This window comes from Poecilia reticulata, linkage group LG22, assembly GCF_000633615.1.
Source record: "Poecilia reticulata strain Guanapo linkage group LG22, Guppy_female_1.0+MT, whole genome shotgun sequence".
In the NCBI taxonomy this organism is placed as follows: domain Eukaryota; kingdom Metazoa; phylum Chordata; class Actinopteri; order Cyprinodontiformes; family Poeciliidae; genus Poecilia; species Poecilia reticulata.
The window spans coordinates 16546825-16566345 of NC_024352.1; the positions used below are offsets into that span (position 1 = coordinate 16546825).

Genomic DNA, 19521 nt, shown 5'->3' on the forward strand with positions numbered 1-19521 from the left:
TCCTTCTTCAGCTTGACAGCATCCCTCACCGAAGGTGTCCACCAACGGGTTTGAGGGTTGCCGCCGTGACAGGCACCAACAACCTTGCGGCCGCAGCTCCGATAAGCCGCCTCGGCAATGGAGGCGCGGAACATGGTCCACTCAGACTCAATGTCCCCCACTTCCTCCGGAACTTTCAGTGTTATGGTCTGAAATACATGTTTTTCCTGATCTTATTTTCATTTTAAATTCATTAGCGGTCAGCTTCATTCGGGAAAACTGAGAAAACTGTTGCTTTAAAGCTAATAATTTACTCACATTTAGAAAGTATTGCAATCCTTCAAGGCTACACTAGGAAAAAAAGTTTACAAAGGAAATAAATTAGTTTTATTCTATTTATAGTTGTGATCTCCATCATGCAAATTGCGTCTCAAGCTTACAGGTGTGTCTGTAAATGGCTGTGACATCTGACAGTGGATCATTATTTGTGGATGAGCCTTCAGCAGCGTCGCTGTCACTCGGAGCGTTGGACTGGACACCTGTCAGTGCTGCCTCCCCAATTATTTCCTGAGTTCTTGGGTCCATTTGCAAAGATGTCACCTCCTCCTGTCCTCCTCCGGTTGTCATTACAGATGTAGGCAGTGTGGGCAGAAGACAAAAAAACCACAAAAACTTCAGGCCAAACATTTCATGAAACCCTAATGTAATAATTGAATGTAGGATAAGACGTTAAAGAATAAAACCTGTGAGCTAAAATAAATACATCCATCTGTCTTTGCTAATCCATCCATTCGTTAATCAATCCATCCATCCATTAATCAATCCATCCATCCATCATTTAATCAAACCATCCATCCATTAATCAACCATTCATCCATCATTTAATCAATCCATCTATCCATTAATAAATCCATCCATCATTTAATCATCCATCCATCTATTAATCAATCTATCCATCCATTAATCAATCCATCCATCTATTAATCAATCCATCCATCTATTAATCAATCCATCCATCCATTAATCAATCCATCCATCTAACCATCATTGGTAATGTTTACAATTTTCCATCCATCCATCCATCCATCCATCCATCCATCCATCCATTTCATACGTCTCTTCTTTCCGTCTGTCCTTCCATCTGTTCACCTGTTGCAGACTTTAGTGCCACACAAACAGCAACATGTGGCTCCAGAAGTGAACTGCAGAGATTTCTCCCCAGTGAGAGACTCCAGCTTCTTCCAGCGTTTTCCTGGTCGGAATAATACACGTCTTCCTTCCAAAGTATTCCTGGTCTGGCTACAGGTTTCACATCGCAATGGTGTTCTTTTCTGTCTGCCTGAATAATTGAAATGACAACAAATAGGAAATTAAATAAGAAAATGATCCGTAAAACAAAAGGTGGAAGGGAGGAGGAGGAAGCAGTGGCTCATCCTTCCCTCAGACTGAGCTGAGCTCATTTGAGCTGCTTGTTGCCACGATCTGGTCAAACACCAGGGTTGAAATGTCAAATGTCAAGAACTTTGTCTTTTAACTGCAGATGAAAACATTTCTCCTGCTTTGTCCTCATGTACAAGATGTGGAAATACCTGCGGTCCTCACCCTGCTCACCTGTTTATCATTAGCTTGACAATAAGGGCTTGAAGTACTGATTTCTAATATGTGTACATAATAAAATAAAAACTGTAATAATTTAAGTCCTTTTTGCCATTTTTCCATCCTAATTTTCCAACTTTACTTCATGCCTCCAAACTGCACGGTCAGCCTTTTCTCCCATCAGTTTTTTTTAGGTAAAATCTACAGTATGGATCTAATTTTGCGAGGAATTATAATAGGCTGAATGCTTCTCCTCCTGAGGAAACTTAGACTTTTATATTTATTTCCTGGGCTTCAGATCTTTTTAGTAAAAAAAGATGATGGATGAGCAGATTTGGAAGTGTTTGGGATTTTTTTCCCTCTTTTACACTGAAAATGATGGAGATTATGTGTCGTGGCCTTGAGAGGAAACTTATGCTGCTGCTTGTATAAACTGTAAAATAATCTCATCACACGGCTCCGATTTCTCCCCCCTCTCAATTCTGTCGGCAAAACATGATCTGGCTGGATTTGGGAATGGAGTAAGAGGGAGAGTTAACCTGATACTTTCCACGAAAAAAAAAAAAAAACAGGTCTCTGTCCGCCCCCCTTCCCCAGGCATGCCAGGCAGAGACACCACATCTGGTAATACTGTAGGCACATTGTCCTTCCAAGTCTGGGTAGGAAGCTCGGGTTCCCTCAATATTTTCCCCCGGTGGATACGGTTACCCAAAGGGCACTGCGAGCCTGGCTGAGCAGCCACATCTCTGGAGCTTTCTGATGAACCCAAGGATGTCTGGGATGAACCGATGGAGCTCCTGTTTTTTCTACACAGAGAGTTTTATGTTTTCTCAGGGGATCCAGAGGCTGAAGAAGTGAGAAGAAGTTTTTCATGTTTCTCTTTTTTAAATTGACTGCTTGGAGTTGGCCGGTTTGTAGCTTCATCAGCCACAGCTGCTGATTGGCTGGACATGAGCTTCTTTTCTTATCAGTGAAGACACAAAACTTTACCAGGCCACACTAACAACGCTCTTAAGGCTGGACGTTGTTTCTGAGTGAGGACTAAGTTAGCCATTCTGAGTGTGAGTGAGGTGTGTTTTACTGTTTTCATCTTTTGTTGGTGTCTGGAGCAAAATAGATTTGGTAATATTGCCAAGCTTTTGGAAATTGCAGAGTTTAAAGTTCTACATTTGATAGAGAATGTTGTTTAAATTTGGAAAATATACAACCCCACTTGCAAATTAGGTTTATTGGCCAAAAGTTCAAGTTTGCAGCTGTTTCCGTTTCACTACTGCACTCTAAGAAGTATTCAACCCCTTCATGATGAGCAGCAGTATGCTGTTCTGACCTCACCTTGATTCAGATGCAGACAGCAGCTTCTGGCAGTGTTCCTGAGGAACCTTATCCCACTTCTCATGGCTAAACGCCTCCAGCTCGTTTATCTTCTTGGTTTTGGGTGCTGTGACCTCTGAATTTCAGCTGAGTTCAAGTCGGGAAACAGTGGTGGCCCCTTTAGTATCTTCCAGGATGTCAATGGGATTGTCCGATCAGCGTCACATTTCTGCCCCTGACCTCCTGATTCCTGACTGAATCCATCTTGCTCTCCATATTCTGCTGGTTTTAGAGAGCAAAGCAGCATCACTGTGCCACCACCATGTTTCTTTATTGATCTTTTCCCTGCATGTTTCATTCTTCCTACTCCAGACATACCACTGACCCTGAAGCCGAAAAAGGTCCAGTTTTGAGTCGTTGATCTGGTGATGTTGTGTCGGTAGTGGAGGCATGGAGTCCTTCGGTATTTAAGCGCCTCAAGTTGTGAACTAAATCATTTTTAGACAGTAGGTTATCTTGACATTATGAATGTCACTGACTTCTTTAACAGAGTCCTGAACACTGATTTAGTGTTTTATTGTCCTTTCTGGCTTCAGTTTGGCATTCTAGCTTTTTAGGAACCTTATTGTAAAAGTCAATGAACTTGAATTGACAATTATGCTTTCTGCCTTGCACTTACCTTCACTCTATTTTAAGACATTGCTTTTAGGTTTTATCTCGTCTGTATTTGCTGTAGAAAAAGAAAAGGAGTGAAAGAAGAACAGAGAAGCTTCTCTGGAAGCTCTTATAGCTTCTCTGCCTTGAATTGGACAGAAAGTTGATCTGGCTCTCGCATATGTACTTTTTGTAAATTCAAAATATAATGATGAATGGAAGCAGACCTGGGAGTGCTTCATGACATCTCCAGAAGAAACCCCACCCCCCACCCTGTGGTCTGGTAATGAGCAGCTGAGCGGCGCTTCACCTGGCGCCCAGCACACCTCACCTTAGATTAATCCTCCAAACCAGCTGTTCAGGCGCTCCCGATTCAATCACAGGAGAAATTGTGGCTTTAATTGCGAATGTTATGGATGGCATGATTAGCGGATCGGTGTTGATCGACCTCATTTATGTCTCCGTTTTAGTTTAATCTGTTCTGTTAGTGATTTATAATGAGGGAGATACTCAGTAGTTCAGATTCCTCTGTGTGTGAATGTTGAATCAAAGATGAGATCTTTGATTCAAACTGCAATCTAAGACAATCACATGCAGACTCTGCTTCTTAGTGAAATCCCTCTAACAGAGCATGAGGTTTGGGCTAAATTAATTAGACGTGCAATACTTTGTAGGAGTTTGATCTGAAGCTTAAAATAAATCCTGAAGAGATGCTACTAATTTATATTTCTCCTGTCTCTAATGTTGGTTGACATCAAGTGTGCCTTAGGACACGTTTGTAAGTCATCTTCTTTAGCGCTATTAGCTTTTTATTTTCCTTTTTGATGTCTTTATTCATCTCCTCAGCTTCAATTTTAGAAAGGAGGCGAATCAAGTTGCGATTTACCTTTAGCTGTCCATCCTAGACTTCATGAAATCAACACTTTGTATGAACATTTATCAACCGGGATCAACTCGATTTATGTATGTAAGATTTTCTAACGTTTTTACAGTGTTTGAAGAATTTAGTTATGTTTTTTTTCTGTTTGGCAGGTCGTTGAACTGATCTCCAGTGCCATCTCGGATTTAGTCCAAGGGATATATTACGAGAATTACTACAATGTTGAGGTAAATTGGTCAGTATGGAGAACATGACCTTAAACAGTTGGTCTAATTGCAGCTTTTGTCTCACATTTCTCAGCTATTTTAGAAAAGAAAATTCTAAATTTAAAAAAAAAAAGATGTTTTCACGTTTTAGGTACTTTAAGGTCACAAATCTCGGACTAGACTAGTGACTTGAATAAAAAGTGAGTCTTTCCCCTTTGTTGGTTCTGACATTAGATTCTACCAGCTGCCTGTAAATGAGAGGACATCCCGATAAATAACGAATCAAGACAGACTTTCTTAATTCAAATTGATCACAGTGCTATCAGGCTGCAGTGAAATAGATTTCCCCATAATTACTCTGTTTTTAGGTAATGCTCTGCATTCACAACTACCTTTCTCTGCCTCGGCCTACATGTTTTTCCTTTTGTTAAATTTAGTGAAAAGGGTAGAAATTATAACAGCACAGTTTTTTTCTGTAAACATGACTTCTAGAGGATTTGTTTTCCCCTCTGCGGTATTCATCTTTTGGCTTTAGGATTTGTGTGAAAAGCCTGAGTTAAATGCCTTGTTTGGATTTGAGGAACTGTGCGTTTGTCTGTGGGAACTTTGAAGCGTCTGCCACTGTTTGCCCCGCAGGATGGTCTCGGCGACGGCATGGACGCAATGCCCTGGGAGGACCAGGCGTTTCTGTCCCACGGAGCGCTGCTGGCCAAGAGCTGCCAGGCCGCCATGCAGCTCGCGAAGCACGACAGAGAGGCCCAAAGACTGGCCTACCTCTACGGGAAACACCTGTCGCTGGGTCACAAGGCAAGTGTTAGGGAACGAAAACAGTAACCAAACAGAATGTTTTATGGAATCTTTTGAATTTGTGTTGGTTTATGTGATTTTTTTTCCTCCTTAATAAATAATTCCTGGCGACTTAGAAGGAAAATATTAAGAAATCTGATATGATTGAAAATTTGGAAAGAGGTTATTTAACAAAATAAAGAGACATCTAATAAAAAATACATATTTAGCTACTGTGCTTGGAGAAAATATTGAACTTTTTCATATTTTGTCACATACCAACCACCAACTTCAGTGTAGCTTATAGAAAATTTTTGACATACCAACACACAATTCTGGATAATTGTTTGGTGGAAGGAACCTGAAAAGATTGATTTGTTTTTTTGTTTTTTTTTGTTCCACTGATTTAATGGTCTGCAAAACCACTGTTACCTACATCTGTAAACTTGTAAGATAGTATGTCTCTACTAGAGTAAACATTTTACTATTCTTCTTTGCTAATTTCCTCCAGATCAGTCAGATTGGCTGTGGACAACAATTTTCAAAGTCTCAATTTGATTTAGATTAGTGACTGATCGGCTTTTTTCACTGAGCTTTAGTATCGGCTGATTCGGATCCAATACAGAAAAAATGCTGAGTTTACTTAAAACATTTCTTCTTCTTTTTCCAAGAACAAACATAAAAGAACGGAGTTAAAAATGTATGCGATATCTCTGCACCAAAGATGTAAAAATAACACAACTTTAATTTGTTCAGTCAGTGCAATTAGAAGTATAACAGCCAATGTAGATAAATAACAGAGAAACTGAAATTTACAAAAATAAACTGCAGCAATCCTTTCAAATAGTTCAGAAAGCTCAATTAGGAACTCTAGATGTAATGAAAAATAAACAACAAATCCTGATGTCGCTCAGAGAACAAAAAATAGAATTAGACTGAATAGATTTGAACTTATGGCACATCGTCACTGATTCCCTATCTGGAATTTTTTTCAATTCGAGCACCGATACAGATATCGGATCTGTGCGTCTCTAATTAAGATGTGGGCTTTGACTGGGCCGTCCTAACACATAACCAGGCTTTGATTCCATTGTAGATCTGGCAGTATGTTTGGGGTCTTTCCTTATAAAAATTGCTGAGGTTTGTACTTGTAACATGACAACAAGAGGGAGAGCTCAATAAGTATAAATATGTTTGCTGTGAAATGTAACAAATTTGGTGAGGAAAACTGAATACATTTTAATTTTGTCTCACTTTTGTTAACACTCTCCTTTTTTTTAAGCAAGCTTTATCCCTCCTGTGACAGATGTACTTTTTTATGACTGCGATGAAGTTATATCAAAGCAAAAGACTAAATGAGCTTCCGATCCACATGGAGCAGAAATGTCTGAAATCATGAGTAATTGGCCCTCCTCTAGTTTCACTGTATCTGTGTTAATCAAATGCTTCAAACTGGAATTGAATTGACAAGAAACGTTGCAGAAAGAGAACGCAGGCAAAAAGATGAAATACAGAAATTAGGAAGGATGCTCTAGACGGTTGTTTTGTACTGAACCTGAATGTTATGTTAGCACAAAGTTTGTGCTTTTTGAGTAGTTTTTGGACGACCTTATGCACAGTGCTGCAGTGGTTTGCCATTTCTTGCCGAGGCTCCCTGCAGCTGCTGATCTGCGGGGCCTCTGCAGCACGCTGGAGTCACAGCATGGTGAACGCTGAAATGAGCTCTTAAAAGGAAGAACTGTCCTCATCAGGACTGTTGTCCCTCACCAAACTGTCCACCCCACTGCTCATTAGCAGGACCTCTCCCAGTGTAAGCTAGCCAAATGTCACTTCAACCACTTTTTTTTTTCTTTTTTTTTCCCCCTCCAGTGTGACGGTGTAATTGGTGTACTGAATGTTGCGGAGCAGCTTCAGTGACTGTTTATGTGTTCCACCTTTGTGCAGCTGAACTCTGACCTGCAGCCGTTTGTGAAGAGCAGGTTGGGAGAGATGACATCGTTCAGCCTGAGCGCCGCCCCGGTGGTTTTCCACCGTCAGATCGTCGGGAAGGAGAAGTGGCACCAGCAGCTCCAGGAGGTAAAACATGGACAGTCAGTCACACTGTCAGCGGTTCTGGTGACTCTTACCATCTCTTGTAAAAAAAAATTACTGTAAATTAAAAATCAAGACCCAGTTAGGTTGCACAAGTCAACCTAACCGTGATCTCAGTTTGTTTTTTTCACAGAGAAGAAGCAAAGCGTTAAATCCAGCTGCTCTAATGCTTCCTAAACTCATTGAGTTTAAATGTAGTGAAGAGAAGCTGCTTGTTTTTGCACTAAAGAGTCAGATTCTGTCGTGGAAATTTTAAACTTTTAATTAGAATTAAATTAGGAAATCAATTTTTGTCACTAAATCAAAAGGCTTGAAACTCAAGCACCATTACTTTTTATACTTTACTTTTTATTACTGCTGTATTGTAAAAGTGTTTTAAAAAATACATGCATAAAAAAAGTCTCAAGAATGCCTCCACCAAAGTATAATTGGACTAACATATTCTACATTTTGCTAAAAATGTACTAATCTTTTGATTTCCTCATCCTTTTGTCAACAGAATAATTTAAAAGTTGTTCAAACTGTAATTCTGGTTGTACATTGAAGGTTTTACTGGATGTGGTAACATAAAGATAGTGACAACGCTTCAAAATTCACTTAGGAAAGAAATAGAAAGCTTCACTAAAGGGATTTAAAAGCTGGTGAAGAAAATTTCTGTAAAAAATTGTGAAATTTGATATATTTTCAAGGTGTAGATAAGTGAGATAAATAGGAAAAATAATGGAAAATATTTGTATTTTTAGACTTGGCTACCTTTGCAAAAGTTTCATTTATCCATCCATTTGTTCAACCATTATCCGTTTGTATGTTCTACATTTTAACCTAATAGTTGCAGAAATATCTGCTGCAATTCCAAAGGGGAATGAAAGTGTGGTATTTAGTAGGAAAAACCTTTAGGAATCCCCAGATTAAATCTGAATCAAAAACAAAGAAGAGTCCTAAAGAATAGAAGTTTAGAAAGACACATTTAAATGAAAAACTTAACAGCATAAAGCAATATGTCACCTCTATAATCAGCTTTAACCATAGAGAGAAGAGATCTTACTACTGTATTCATTAACACATGAGAAAATATCTACTAAACACTAAAGATGTTTAAAAACTTAAAAACAGGAATCCTATTTTATGACCTAAAAATAAAAATTTGCATATCTCCCATGTAGCCAGCAGCTTAAAAAGGACCAAAAAAAATCTCCACTAAATCTGCACTGAATGAAGGAATCATTTGATTTCTTGCCCCTATTTTGTCTGACTCTCATTTATAAAGCAAAAAGCACTAATGAAGTGGCAGGGTTAACACTTATGAGCAGTCTGCTCTCTGTTTTTAAAGAGATTGCGTCACAATCTAGTAGCGATGTTCAGTCCCAACAGAAGTGAAAAAAGGGGGTAAAAAAGAGGAAATAACACCTGCATACATCACTGAAGAAAGAAAACGTATTGCCTTTAAAAGGCTTTTTTTTCTTTTTAATGAAATTTGCAATTTAGTTTAAAATTACCAAAAAAAATTAACAAAATGAACTCTTCTGTTTTGTCTCTAAGGCAAAGACCTTGAGAAACCAGTTGGATTATAGTAAGGTAAGGTGAAATTTTCAACGAACTATCACGCCTTGTTTTTCCACTTTCACCTTTTTCACCTCTTTGAGCATTTCGAGAAGCAATCTGGATGTCTTTTCACTGCAACTCACGTCAAAGTTAGGAAATCGCCTTTCCAAAGTCAACGTGTGAGGCCAGAATGGGACCAAAGCAACAGAGGGGAGGGGTCTGGGGAGCTTTGGGAGGGGTGGGGGGGAAGTGTTATCTGGTCCCGTCTGAAACCAGAGCTGGACGGATTGGTTACCGAGACCTATTTGTGGAGGAGACACCGAGGCTCTGAGACAGAGGTATTGTGAGAGAATCTCCTTCAGCCAAAAAGAGGAGAGAAGTTTTTAAGGGGAACCAAGGAGGGAAGCTGAGGAGGAGAAAGCATTAATGTTGTGGATTTACATAGAAATATCTGCATGATTTCTATTCTTGAAATGAAACTGATTTTTTTAAATTGAACCACACTTTGCCTTTTGTAGATTCACCATATTTCTCATTATTCTTGTGGTAATAGTTGAAGGAAGATACCCTGAAAGGCTGATTTTCCTTACTTATACAAAGCAAACAAAAGCAGATATTTTCTTTTAATGAACAGCAGAAGAGTAAAAATGCAGCCAAAGAAAAACTGTAACAGACCTTGAGTAACCCTGATTGAGACAACGGTAAATGTTGGGCCTGCCTCTCTCTCTCTCTTTTTTTTTTTTTTTCTCCCCTGATACGTTTGGCTGAGACATGAAAAAATTATGCATCTCAAAAACTGTGGTTTTTAGAATTCAAATTACTCCTAAAATTATTCAATTATTCTTTGAGTTTTGTCTGCTGTAAATCCAGGCATGAAAGAGTAAAAAATCTCTTGGATCAATACAAAGTGTACGCAGCCCGTTATAATACCAGGTTTTTGTTTTGCAGAAGAAAATTAGACAAGGATAAATTATTTATAGTTTTTTTTTTAGTCTTTTAATTTGAATGTAACGTGTATATCATGTACAAATTAGCATATATTTTAAGGGAAAATGTAAATATATGACACAAATCATTTAAACCATCTTAATTTCAGCATTGGGGTTTCTTTTGGTTGCGGTCTTTGGTCGTATTTATCCACTTTTCTTTGCAAACAACATCTAATTCCATCATAACACACAAAGAGAGGATGCCTCTTCTCCATAACCGTCTTCAGATTACCCCCACGGACGTTCTTTCAGAATTGGTTTTCTCTCATGAAGTCATTCTTTTGTGTTTTTGACATATGCTGCTTGGACTCTAGCAGGTACATAAAGGTTTTGGGTCATAACTCTGATATCTAAAACTGCTCATAATTTCACAAACCTTAACAAAACTGCAGTGGTACTCAAAGAATCCAACCCCAGAAACCAGAGAGTGATGCTGCCACCACCATGTTCTTTTTTTTTTTTTGTTACAAGCTGTGTTATTTCTGTAATTACGGGCCTAATGTTTTACATTGGATTCCATTCATTTCCATTCTATTTGTTTTTTTAAAGGGAAGGGATTCTGTCAAGCAGTTGTTGCTGGAAAAAAAACAGGAGCACACTGCTGTGAAGGTAGAGATCTCTGGCTGAAAGTTGAAACTAGTTGCAGACACTTAGAGGATTTTCTCAATGCAAAAAGTTTAGAAAAGCAATATTTACTTTGCTGTGTTTTTAGCTGTTTATTTACGTCGATTATCCAGATTATATGACTGGGCTGAATGCGGGCAGATCACCTGCTGCAGTTTGCTGCACAGCGTAATATACACTACTATATTCCCAGGTGCCTCTGCTGAATATCAAAAGCATCCAGATAGGCTGGAGGGTTTTGATGCTGAAAAGACTTCGTCTTTCTTTTTTCCAGTTTCTGAGAAGTGCTGGACCTTTAATCCAAACAGCAGAGTTCAGGGAATAAAAGCATCAGGGAACTGATGCAGAAAGAAACAAAGGTAGCAGGCAGGATGGTACGAAATGCATGTAGAAAGCTAATTTTTTTTTTTTTTTTTTAATAAATAAGCAGGCAGGATGTTTTTGAGTTTAGCTCCTACAGTTATTTTTTTTATTTAACTTCTTCTTTCTTAAAGGAAGGCCTACGGGGGCTTTCCACTTCCAGAATTCATGAGGCAAAACGCCCTCAGCAAAAAGATGTCCCAGTGCAGCAGCAGGAACGCACAGCTAGAAAAAACAAAAAACAAAAAAACTACAGACTCAAAGCTGCTGTTAATGCTTATTGAACTCGACGTCTTCCACTTCAACATGTTGGAATGAGGAAATGTGATGTGCAAACTAAGCAGCGTTATTTTGAAGTTTAAAAAAAAAAGTATTTCTTACAGATTTCTTTTGGAAATTTTTATTTAATTTTTTTTGTCACACTTTAAAGTATCAAATCCCCAAACAAATCTTAATGTTGAACAAAGATAAATACAAACTACAGTTTTCAAATTCTAATTCTTATCCAAAGCAACCTGGCCCCAGTGAGAGTACGTATAAAAACATGGAACAGTGGTGAACTTTCCCAGCAATGGAAAGTTAGTCCAAGAGGGCAGCAATGATTATCTCAACAGGTCAATAAAAATAACCAGAACAGCAGCTAATTTAAGGTTAGTATTCATGATTCAACAACATGAAAGAGAAACGGCATCCAAGGAAAAGTTCCAATATGAAAACCAGGACTGACTGAAAAAAAACGGCAAAAGCTGTCTAAAATATTCAACATTCGATGTCAACATTAGATGTAAGTGGAACTTAAGGTGTGGATCCTGTTACATGTAGTGTAAAGCTGAGGCAGCATTTCAGAAAAAGAGCATTATACTTACAAACATGGTGGTGGTGTGGCGATCTGGGGCTGCTTTGCTTCTTCAGGACCTGAATGACTTGCAGTAATTTATAGATTCGTTTCCTAGAGCGTCCTGGAGGAGAATCTCCAACAATCAGATTGTGACCTTAAGCTCAACAGCACTCCAACACAGTGATCCAAAGCACACTGCAAGTATATATGGCTCAAAAAACAAATGAGAGTTTTGAAGTGGTGTTGTCAAAGTCTGGGTCATTTTATACTTGAAAATCTCTCTAATGTGGCTGAAAGAAAACAATTTACAAAGCAGAGGGGGATAAATTCCTCCACAGAGAGGTAAGGGGTATTTAAAATGCCCATTCAGTTATTACGTTTAAGGGTAAATTTCTTTTTCAGGTAGGACCAGGTCAGTTCGATTAGCTGTTTTCTCTGAATACTAAATACTAAATCACTTTCACAACAGAAGAGCTCTGTGGAGGCACACTTGGCAGGAGTTTGGTTCATTACTTTATATTTTATACAATAGTGAAATGAAGCATCATTAGTCATGATATGAAAGGTAAAAGCCTCAATTTTCCAAACAACATAAAAGTCCAACTTTAAGCTCGCAGATAAACGAGGGGACCCTGCATCCCAGCTGACGGTGCGTTCGTGTTTTTGCGGAGGAAGCTAACGGCCTCGCTCCGACTTTAAGAGCAAACTAACTTTTCTCGTATAGTCATTGACAGCCACACAGTGGCAGCGCTGACACAGACGTGACAAACTAATGCCTGTTTTCCCTCCTTCCGCAGCTCCTGGCAGCGGTGAAGTCGGAGAAAGGCGTGAGCTCGGCGGTGGACTTGTGCCGTTACCATAGCAACAGGGCTCTGGAGGCCATCCAGGCTTTCCCCTCCTCTGAGGCTCGATCCGCCCTGGAGAACATCGCCTCAGCCGTCAACAAATTCTGACCCAAGCGCGCGCACGCACACACACCTACACTCACATATATACACACACACAGAGACACACTCCTCTGTGGAGGCCTGAGAGAGTCTTGGGTTGGCCATGACGCCGTCTTCGTGTTTTTTTCTTCCGAAACTCCTACAACTGTTCATCATCGAATAAAAACTCATCACTCCGGCTTCGTGCCAGATGTTTTTGCAGCTCTGATACTCCCCCTCTCCTGCCCGGAGAAAATTTACCGGCAGGCTGCTTTTTAAAGAAAGAAAAAAAAAAACTGTCTCTTTATTGTTACCTGGCTTATCAGCACAGCCACATACCAGGCAGAACATCATTTAAGATGTTTTGATGAATTGTTAGTGTCATCTGGAAAATGTGCCATGAACAGCAAGTGAGGTACTAAGGAGTACTTACTCTCAAAAATATCCCATTTTCTTTTTTCTTTTTTTTCTTTTTACCTATTTAGCATATTTGTTAGTGCAAAGTTGATGCTCTAAACTGCAGCTGCTTGAAATTTTACACTTTGCCAAACTGAGGAGTTTCACTGCGAAAAAAGGTCCTGTTTTACCAATTACGCAGCAAAGAACTGCTTTACTGCAGAGGCTCGACTTGGGTGAATCAGGAGTTGTAATGTCATCAATGCTGCCTTGTTATGTCAGTCTCAACGCCTGTTTATCTGTCTATATGTGTGTGTGCGTGTACTGTATGTGTGTGTGTAAGCAAGAGAGAGATTTGAGGCAACCCAGGGGCGGGGAAAGGTCACCCAAACCTCTCCCCTATGGGTTAGCCAGCGAGCGCATTGAAGCTCCGCCAAGCAGTAATTATTAATGAAGAGACCTGAGCAAATGGACAGGAAATGCAGAGGTATTGATTGGGCCGGTTGCCCTGCTCTAAGCCATACAGACTGGCGCCAGCCTGGTGGCCTGTGGTTTCCCAGGCTGCTGTCTGTGGAGGGCAATGGGGGGCGGAGGAGGCGCAGCTAAGGTGTGAAACCAGGCCACCGCTGGCAGCTGTCCGTCTCACGCCGGCTACACCTGAAGGACAGAGTGTACGAAGAGGGGACGGGGAAGAAAAGTCTGTCTCCTGTAAAAGAAACGCAGAATGTAATTATTTACAGGTTACTCAGAGCTTGTATTTAACTTGAAACGGTACAAAGAAAACATAATAAATATAAGAATGGAGATCTTTTTAAAACTTTATCCTGGTTGTTTTCATTTTATTATTAAGATTTCCTTCCACTAGTGGCCTTTATTCAATGTTTTAGACAGAACGGTAACAGTGAATAGAGAAAGATACGCTGCCCATGTGGAAATTTTTAGAGATGCACCTATCAGGATTTTTTCAATTTCTAGTTTTCCTTGAAGTCCAAAGTGTGTATTCTGATATTCAACCAATATCAGTTTTTTTTTTCTTACTTTATGACTAAAAGAGAAAAAATTGTTCAGAGGTTCTTTGATACAGGAGCTACCGATAGTTTTTAATCCACCAGAAAATTAACCAATTGGCAGATTTTCTCACGTGTCTGTCAGACCATGTCTTTTTATCAGACTTTTAAAGATGTATTGAACAAAACTAAAAAAATCTGCAAAAGTCAAAATCTCAAAGGCAATAATCTTTGGCCTCTTGACTGCTGCATCTCTTCTCATTTTCCATACAGTGTCCGCAACATATTTTGTAAATGTTGGGACAGCTTAAGTACTTTGCTATATTGTACTTCCTTTTAACAACTCAGAAACAGAGATCAACTGTTTTCAAGAAAAGTAAGAATGCAGTTTACTTCTAAAACACTTTTTAAAGTTAAAAAAAAAAAAAAAAAGCGCTTCACGATGAAAATTCAAAAACGGAAATTAACAACAAGAAAATAAAAATCTGCTTTAGGCCAGAAATTTACACTGTGCATAATTTCTTATTTTTCCAAAACATTGAAAATGGGAGCTTCTTTAGTAGCACCGTTTCTTTAGATATGACTCAAACTGCTGGGTTCCAGGTGAAAGTAAAATGCTTCCCTATTTTTTCCCTCTGAGAGAGAATTTCAGCAATCAAGTTCCTCCCCTTGTTTTATCAACCTTTTCTTATCAGCACCTTCAATCTGCTGTTCACATGACCGGTAGTTCAAGTGAGGAGAGATTAGGAAATATTAGGATGTAAACTTATATCATTTCCTTTTCTTTTCTTTCCTTTTCTTTCCTTTTCTTTTCTTTCAAAAAGAAAAGGAAAAGTTTGATTGAATCCTGATGATGGGAAAACTTCTAAGGTTTGTAGAAAGTGAATGTCAGAATTCCTGCAGCCTAAAAGGTGGAAGGTGCAAGTGAGCGTGATGGAGAAACGGAGGCGGATGACTGAAGAAAGGTTAGATAAGAAAGGTGGAGTGAAGCTTCTTAAAAACAAGCCTCCTGTCTGTCTCTGTTGTTCGTCCACATCCTTTTCTAGTTCGGCTTCGTGGGTACAGCTAGGTTCTCCTCGGGCCAGGGAAAGCCTCGGGCTCTTTATGAAATATTCATCCTCGCCGTGAGGAGACATGAGGAAAGTTACATGGAAAATTAAAAGGACCAAACAAGAAAAGAGGCTGGGACACAGTCAGAATGACAAATATAGTTACCAAACAAAACTTTTTTTGGTGGGTGAAGGCTGGTCAAAGCTGTGAAACTGTTGCTCCCACTAGGAATGAAGCAAGTGTTGCTGAAGAGAGTTTGATAGGATGAGCTTCTTTGGCTTCATCTTCAGGAGAAAACAGTTCCTGCAGCGGTAAAGCTGAATGTTTAATGTGTAGCAGAAACCGTAAGGGTTTTTTTTCTTTATTCCTAGAAAACATTCTACTACCAGCATTAATCTGCTAAAAAGAAAATAAACTCCCGTGAAGCTCAAACTTAGATGAGAAAGAGAGAAAATGGAGGACTTTTTTTCAGTTTTACATGGCAGGAACCAGACTGTGTTTGCTTTTCCATTTTTGGAGTCTTGGGTATCAGGGGAGCAGGAGCTGGCAAAACTCTGAGTTTACATCCAAAACATGAGGCGGGAACAGCAGCCCGAGTGTGGCTGGCTGGTCCCAGACGGTGAGCGGTGAAATTACAGCCGGGTCCGGCAGAGAGAGACTCGGTCAGCTCCGTCCGGCTGGTTCAATTACACACACACAGACACACACTGTGACTACTAGGATAGCTTCCTTCAGTGTCTGACAAAAATCACCCAGTCTTTTAGATTTCAGTTAAGTATCATAAGGTGTGCTTTTAACCAATTTCAAGTTTCCCCTTGGAAAAAAACGATTGTATATGGAGGGATGAATTTTACTTTTATTTTTTAGTTTTACATCATGTAATGATTTCATTACCTCATCAAAACCATACCTGGAGTGTTGCTTTGATTGATTCTTTCATGTTTGAAAAATGTCCCATCGCAGCCATGCAGCTGAGTGGGGGAGCTGAGTGACTCCCCCACTCAGCTCCTCCAGACTAGCGACAGCAGAGTAATTGTCAAACACCTTGTGGAAATGCGCATCAGCTGCTGATGTGCATTTCCACGAAAACTTCATCCTGGTTTTCATTTTATTTTTAAGATTTTCTTCCACTAGTGACTTTTATTCAATGTTTTAGACAGAAAGGTAACAGGCTGTGTTGTGATGACTTGCTGGAGGTGGAGTGTGAGAAAGAGCAGGAGCTTCTTAAAGGCCACTTGTCAGTTGTCCTATAGGCCAATTTCAAGTCCTATGAGATAGGCTAAATATGACTCTTTTAAGTCATATTTGATGTGTATGCAGCATATTTGTAACAACTGAAGGTACTTGATTGTGCTGTAAAAGTTGCTGTAACTTATATCAATTCTAAGTTTTTCAAAGAGTTGTAAATGGGGATGGATCTCCTTTAGCAGTCTGTGTTACAGCAAATTTAAAGAAGCCTCCAACTGGACACTGTTTCTCTATGACTGTCCCTTAAAAATACTTACTTTTGCAGGTGTTTTCAGGTTTTAAAACTCATTTTTAGAATAATTTCCTCTCACAATATTGTGTTTTTTTAGAAGCAAATCAGATTGTATTTAATCCTCAATTTTTCTAAATATCAATTGCTGAGAAAACTTAATCACCTTTATAGTTAGACAAAACAGCTGACTCATAATCAGTTTATTTCTTCATGTTGTCTAAAAGGCTTCAACAACAAAAAAGCCATTGACTCACATGCCAGTATCAAAAGCACCCAATGTTTAACTTTAAGTTACTTTGTAAGTTTTGCATTTGAGTAAGTGATGAAGAAGTTAAACTGCTTTATATATTTTTCTATTATTTATATCACTTTGAAAAAAAGATATCTAAAAGAGGATGAAAATACTAATGTACTGAAACCCTGTAGCGAAAACACAGGTTTCTACTAACACTATCAGTTTGGTGGTGACTTCTGTATTTTCATCATGAAAACACCTGAGACTGTAACTCCATTCAGAACCTGTGTTCAGGTGTTTAAGATTTACTGCTAAATCTCCTTTCCAACCAGGTTTTGGCTTTCCAACTGTTCAAATGTGGACCATTTTTGATCAGTGCTTAAAATGATGTTTAACCGCTTCTTTTATTAATCCACAAAGGCAATGGATCTCCTGCAGCCCCCAGTTCTCTGACCCCATAAGGAATAAGCGTCTGTATAAAATGACTGCTTGAGTACGAGTGTAAAAGAACGTTAGGATCTCCATTTGTCTTCCTCCGAATGGCCTATCAGTAAACACCTGCTAATATCATCACAGAGCAGACAGTGATGGATGAAAGTCATTCTGCTCAGATGGGAGCAGTACGGCTGATTGGCCTCTTCGACACCAATGAGCATATTGGCCAAAAATGACACTTTAACGAGCTCTTCCCTGCGTTAAGTGCTGCCCGCCGGCCCCTCATCCCTAGCCGCCGCCTGGCTGACCCTGGCCCATGCTCCCCCCCAGAACCCTCCCACATATCCATCCCCTCCCGAATGAAGGCTGCTCGCTTCATTGGCTGACAGATCAGACTGCCATGGAGACAGCTCATTAGTGGAATAATGAGAGCCACACGTTGTCTTGTTATATCATCTCTGTATCGACATATTTGTGGCTGGAGAAAGAACATGTACTGTGTGCATAAAGTAGATGATGATTAACACGGGATTATGGCTTAGGGAGGTCTTCTGGCTTCAGAGGGTTTGGTGCTCGGCTCAGGTCCCGTTTAATGCATCGCAGTTCATTTGCATCGGCCAACTAATTGATTATTTGTTTAAGAAAGTTTCAGCTTCCATCAGCTTATGTTATTAATTATGGGATCAGTTTTTTTCAGTTTTAGACATTGTGCACTGATTTATTTTCTGACAAAACGGCTACATCAAAATGATTCACAACCTCCAAGGATGAAGCTTATATCACCTTTAATTCTTTATCAGGATATTTTTTTGTCTCTAAAAGAGTTCATGAATGATGGTGGTAATTACAGAGACAGAAACGACTTTAGCACATTAATACATTTTACACTTTTGAGCTGCTTGCCTTCGCAGAACTAAGACGATGAATGAAAACATGTTGTTTCTGTCACCGAGCACTTGAGGGCGATGTTGACCGCATGGTTTTTCTCTGTTATTCGGTAGAAAACGCTACCTCTACCGTCTTGATTTAAAATGTAAGACTTTTAGTATTTCAAGTGTATGATTTTTTTTTTAAATAAACATAACACGTGTAGTTTTTTTACCATTGTTTATATGTTTCATGTTAAACAGGGATCTAAATGTATGTCATTCTTAACAAGTTAGTGTTTCTCTGTCTGTGCGTTGCCTTTAATTACAGCCTTTGTTTTCAAATAATGCTATGAATAGACTTTGTGGTGTCCAACCTAATGTTATTTTATCTTGCCATGAAGCTACAGTTACCAGGTATTACAGCTTACAGGTATTATAATATTGGTGAAATATTTACTTTATGAATTATCATTGATAACCAGAGAAATGACACTAGTGAAATTCCCTCTGTTTTTTGTACTTTAAGATGCCACTTTGATGAGGAGGTTTATATTTTACATGGATATGTGATCTTCTTGCAGGCATAATTTCATATTTTTATAACACTGAAAAGACATCTCTTTCACACCCACTTTCACTTCGAGATGGGAATTGTGACACTGAGGCCATCTGTCCCAAGATTTAAATCTGCAAGTGAAAAAGCATATCAGTTTTTAAACTACTTCTCATTTCCTTGTAGGCTGTTGCGCTTTATACACATAGGCTCTGGCATGTCATAACTTCTCACGTAAATATTCATGGTGGGGCCACCATGGCCAAAAATACCGCAACCATTTTTTGATTCCACAGGTGTGTGTAGGTCCACAGCATGTTGAAAGTCCAGCACCTTCAAACCAACACACAGTTGGAATTCTTTACTGCAATCTAATTCTTTATTTCTATTTTATTTATTAGTATTTCTCAAATTAATAAAAAAAATATCTAAAAAAAAAACAGTGTAAGGAAACCTAAGTCGGTTGATGAGAGCATCTTAATTTTGTCCTAACAGTATCTCTAATTCATTCCGAAATATAAACTTATGTTGACAATTAAAATTGTTTTCGTAGAAATAATAGTTTAAAAAGATACAACCCAGGAATTGTATCTAATTGAATTTATATAAAAACAGATGAAAGCTGGGGATTTGGAGGAAAAAAAACATTGTTGGTTTCTTTTTTGTTGTTTTTAATATCTGCATTTTTATCCTTTAAAACTATTTTAAATGTTT

General features: G+C 39.0%; 1 protein-coding gene across 1 annotated transcript in view; it reads left to right on the forward strand.

Annotated features, from left to right (window-relative positions):
- pdss2 (prenyl (decaprenyl) diphosphate synthase, subunit 2) overlaps positions 1-14000 on the forward strand; it is a 42809-nt gene extending 28809 nt beyond the window's left edge. The window contains exons 4-8 of the mRNA XM_008399702.2: positions 4573-4647; positions 5263-5433; positions 7357-7488; positions 9043-9078; positions 12654-14000. Of these exons, the coding sequence (XP_008397924.1) occupies positions 4573-4647; positions 5263-5433; positions 7357-7488; positions 9043-9078; positions 12654-12809 (570 nt within the window). The 3' untranslated portion in view covers positions 12810-14000. The remainder of the gene's footprint in view (positions 1-4572; positions 4648-5262; positions 5434-7356; positions 7489-9042; positions 9079-12653) is intronic.
- Positions 14001-19521: the final 5521 nt, after the last annotated feature.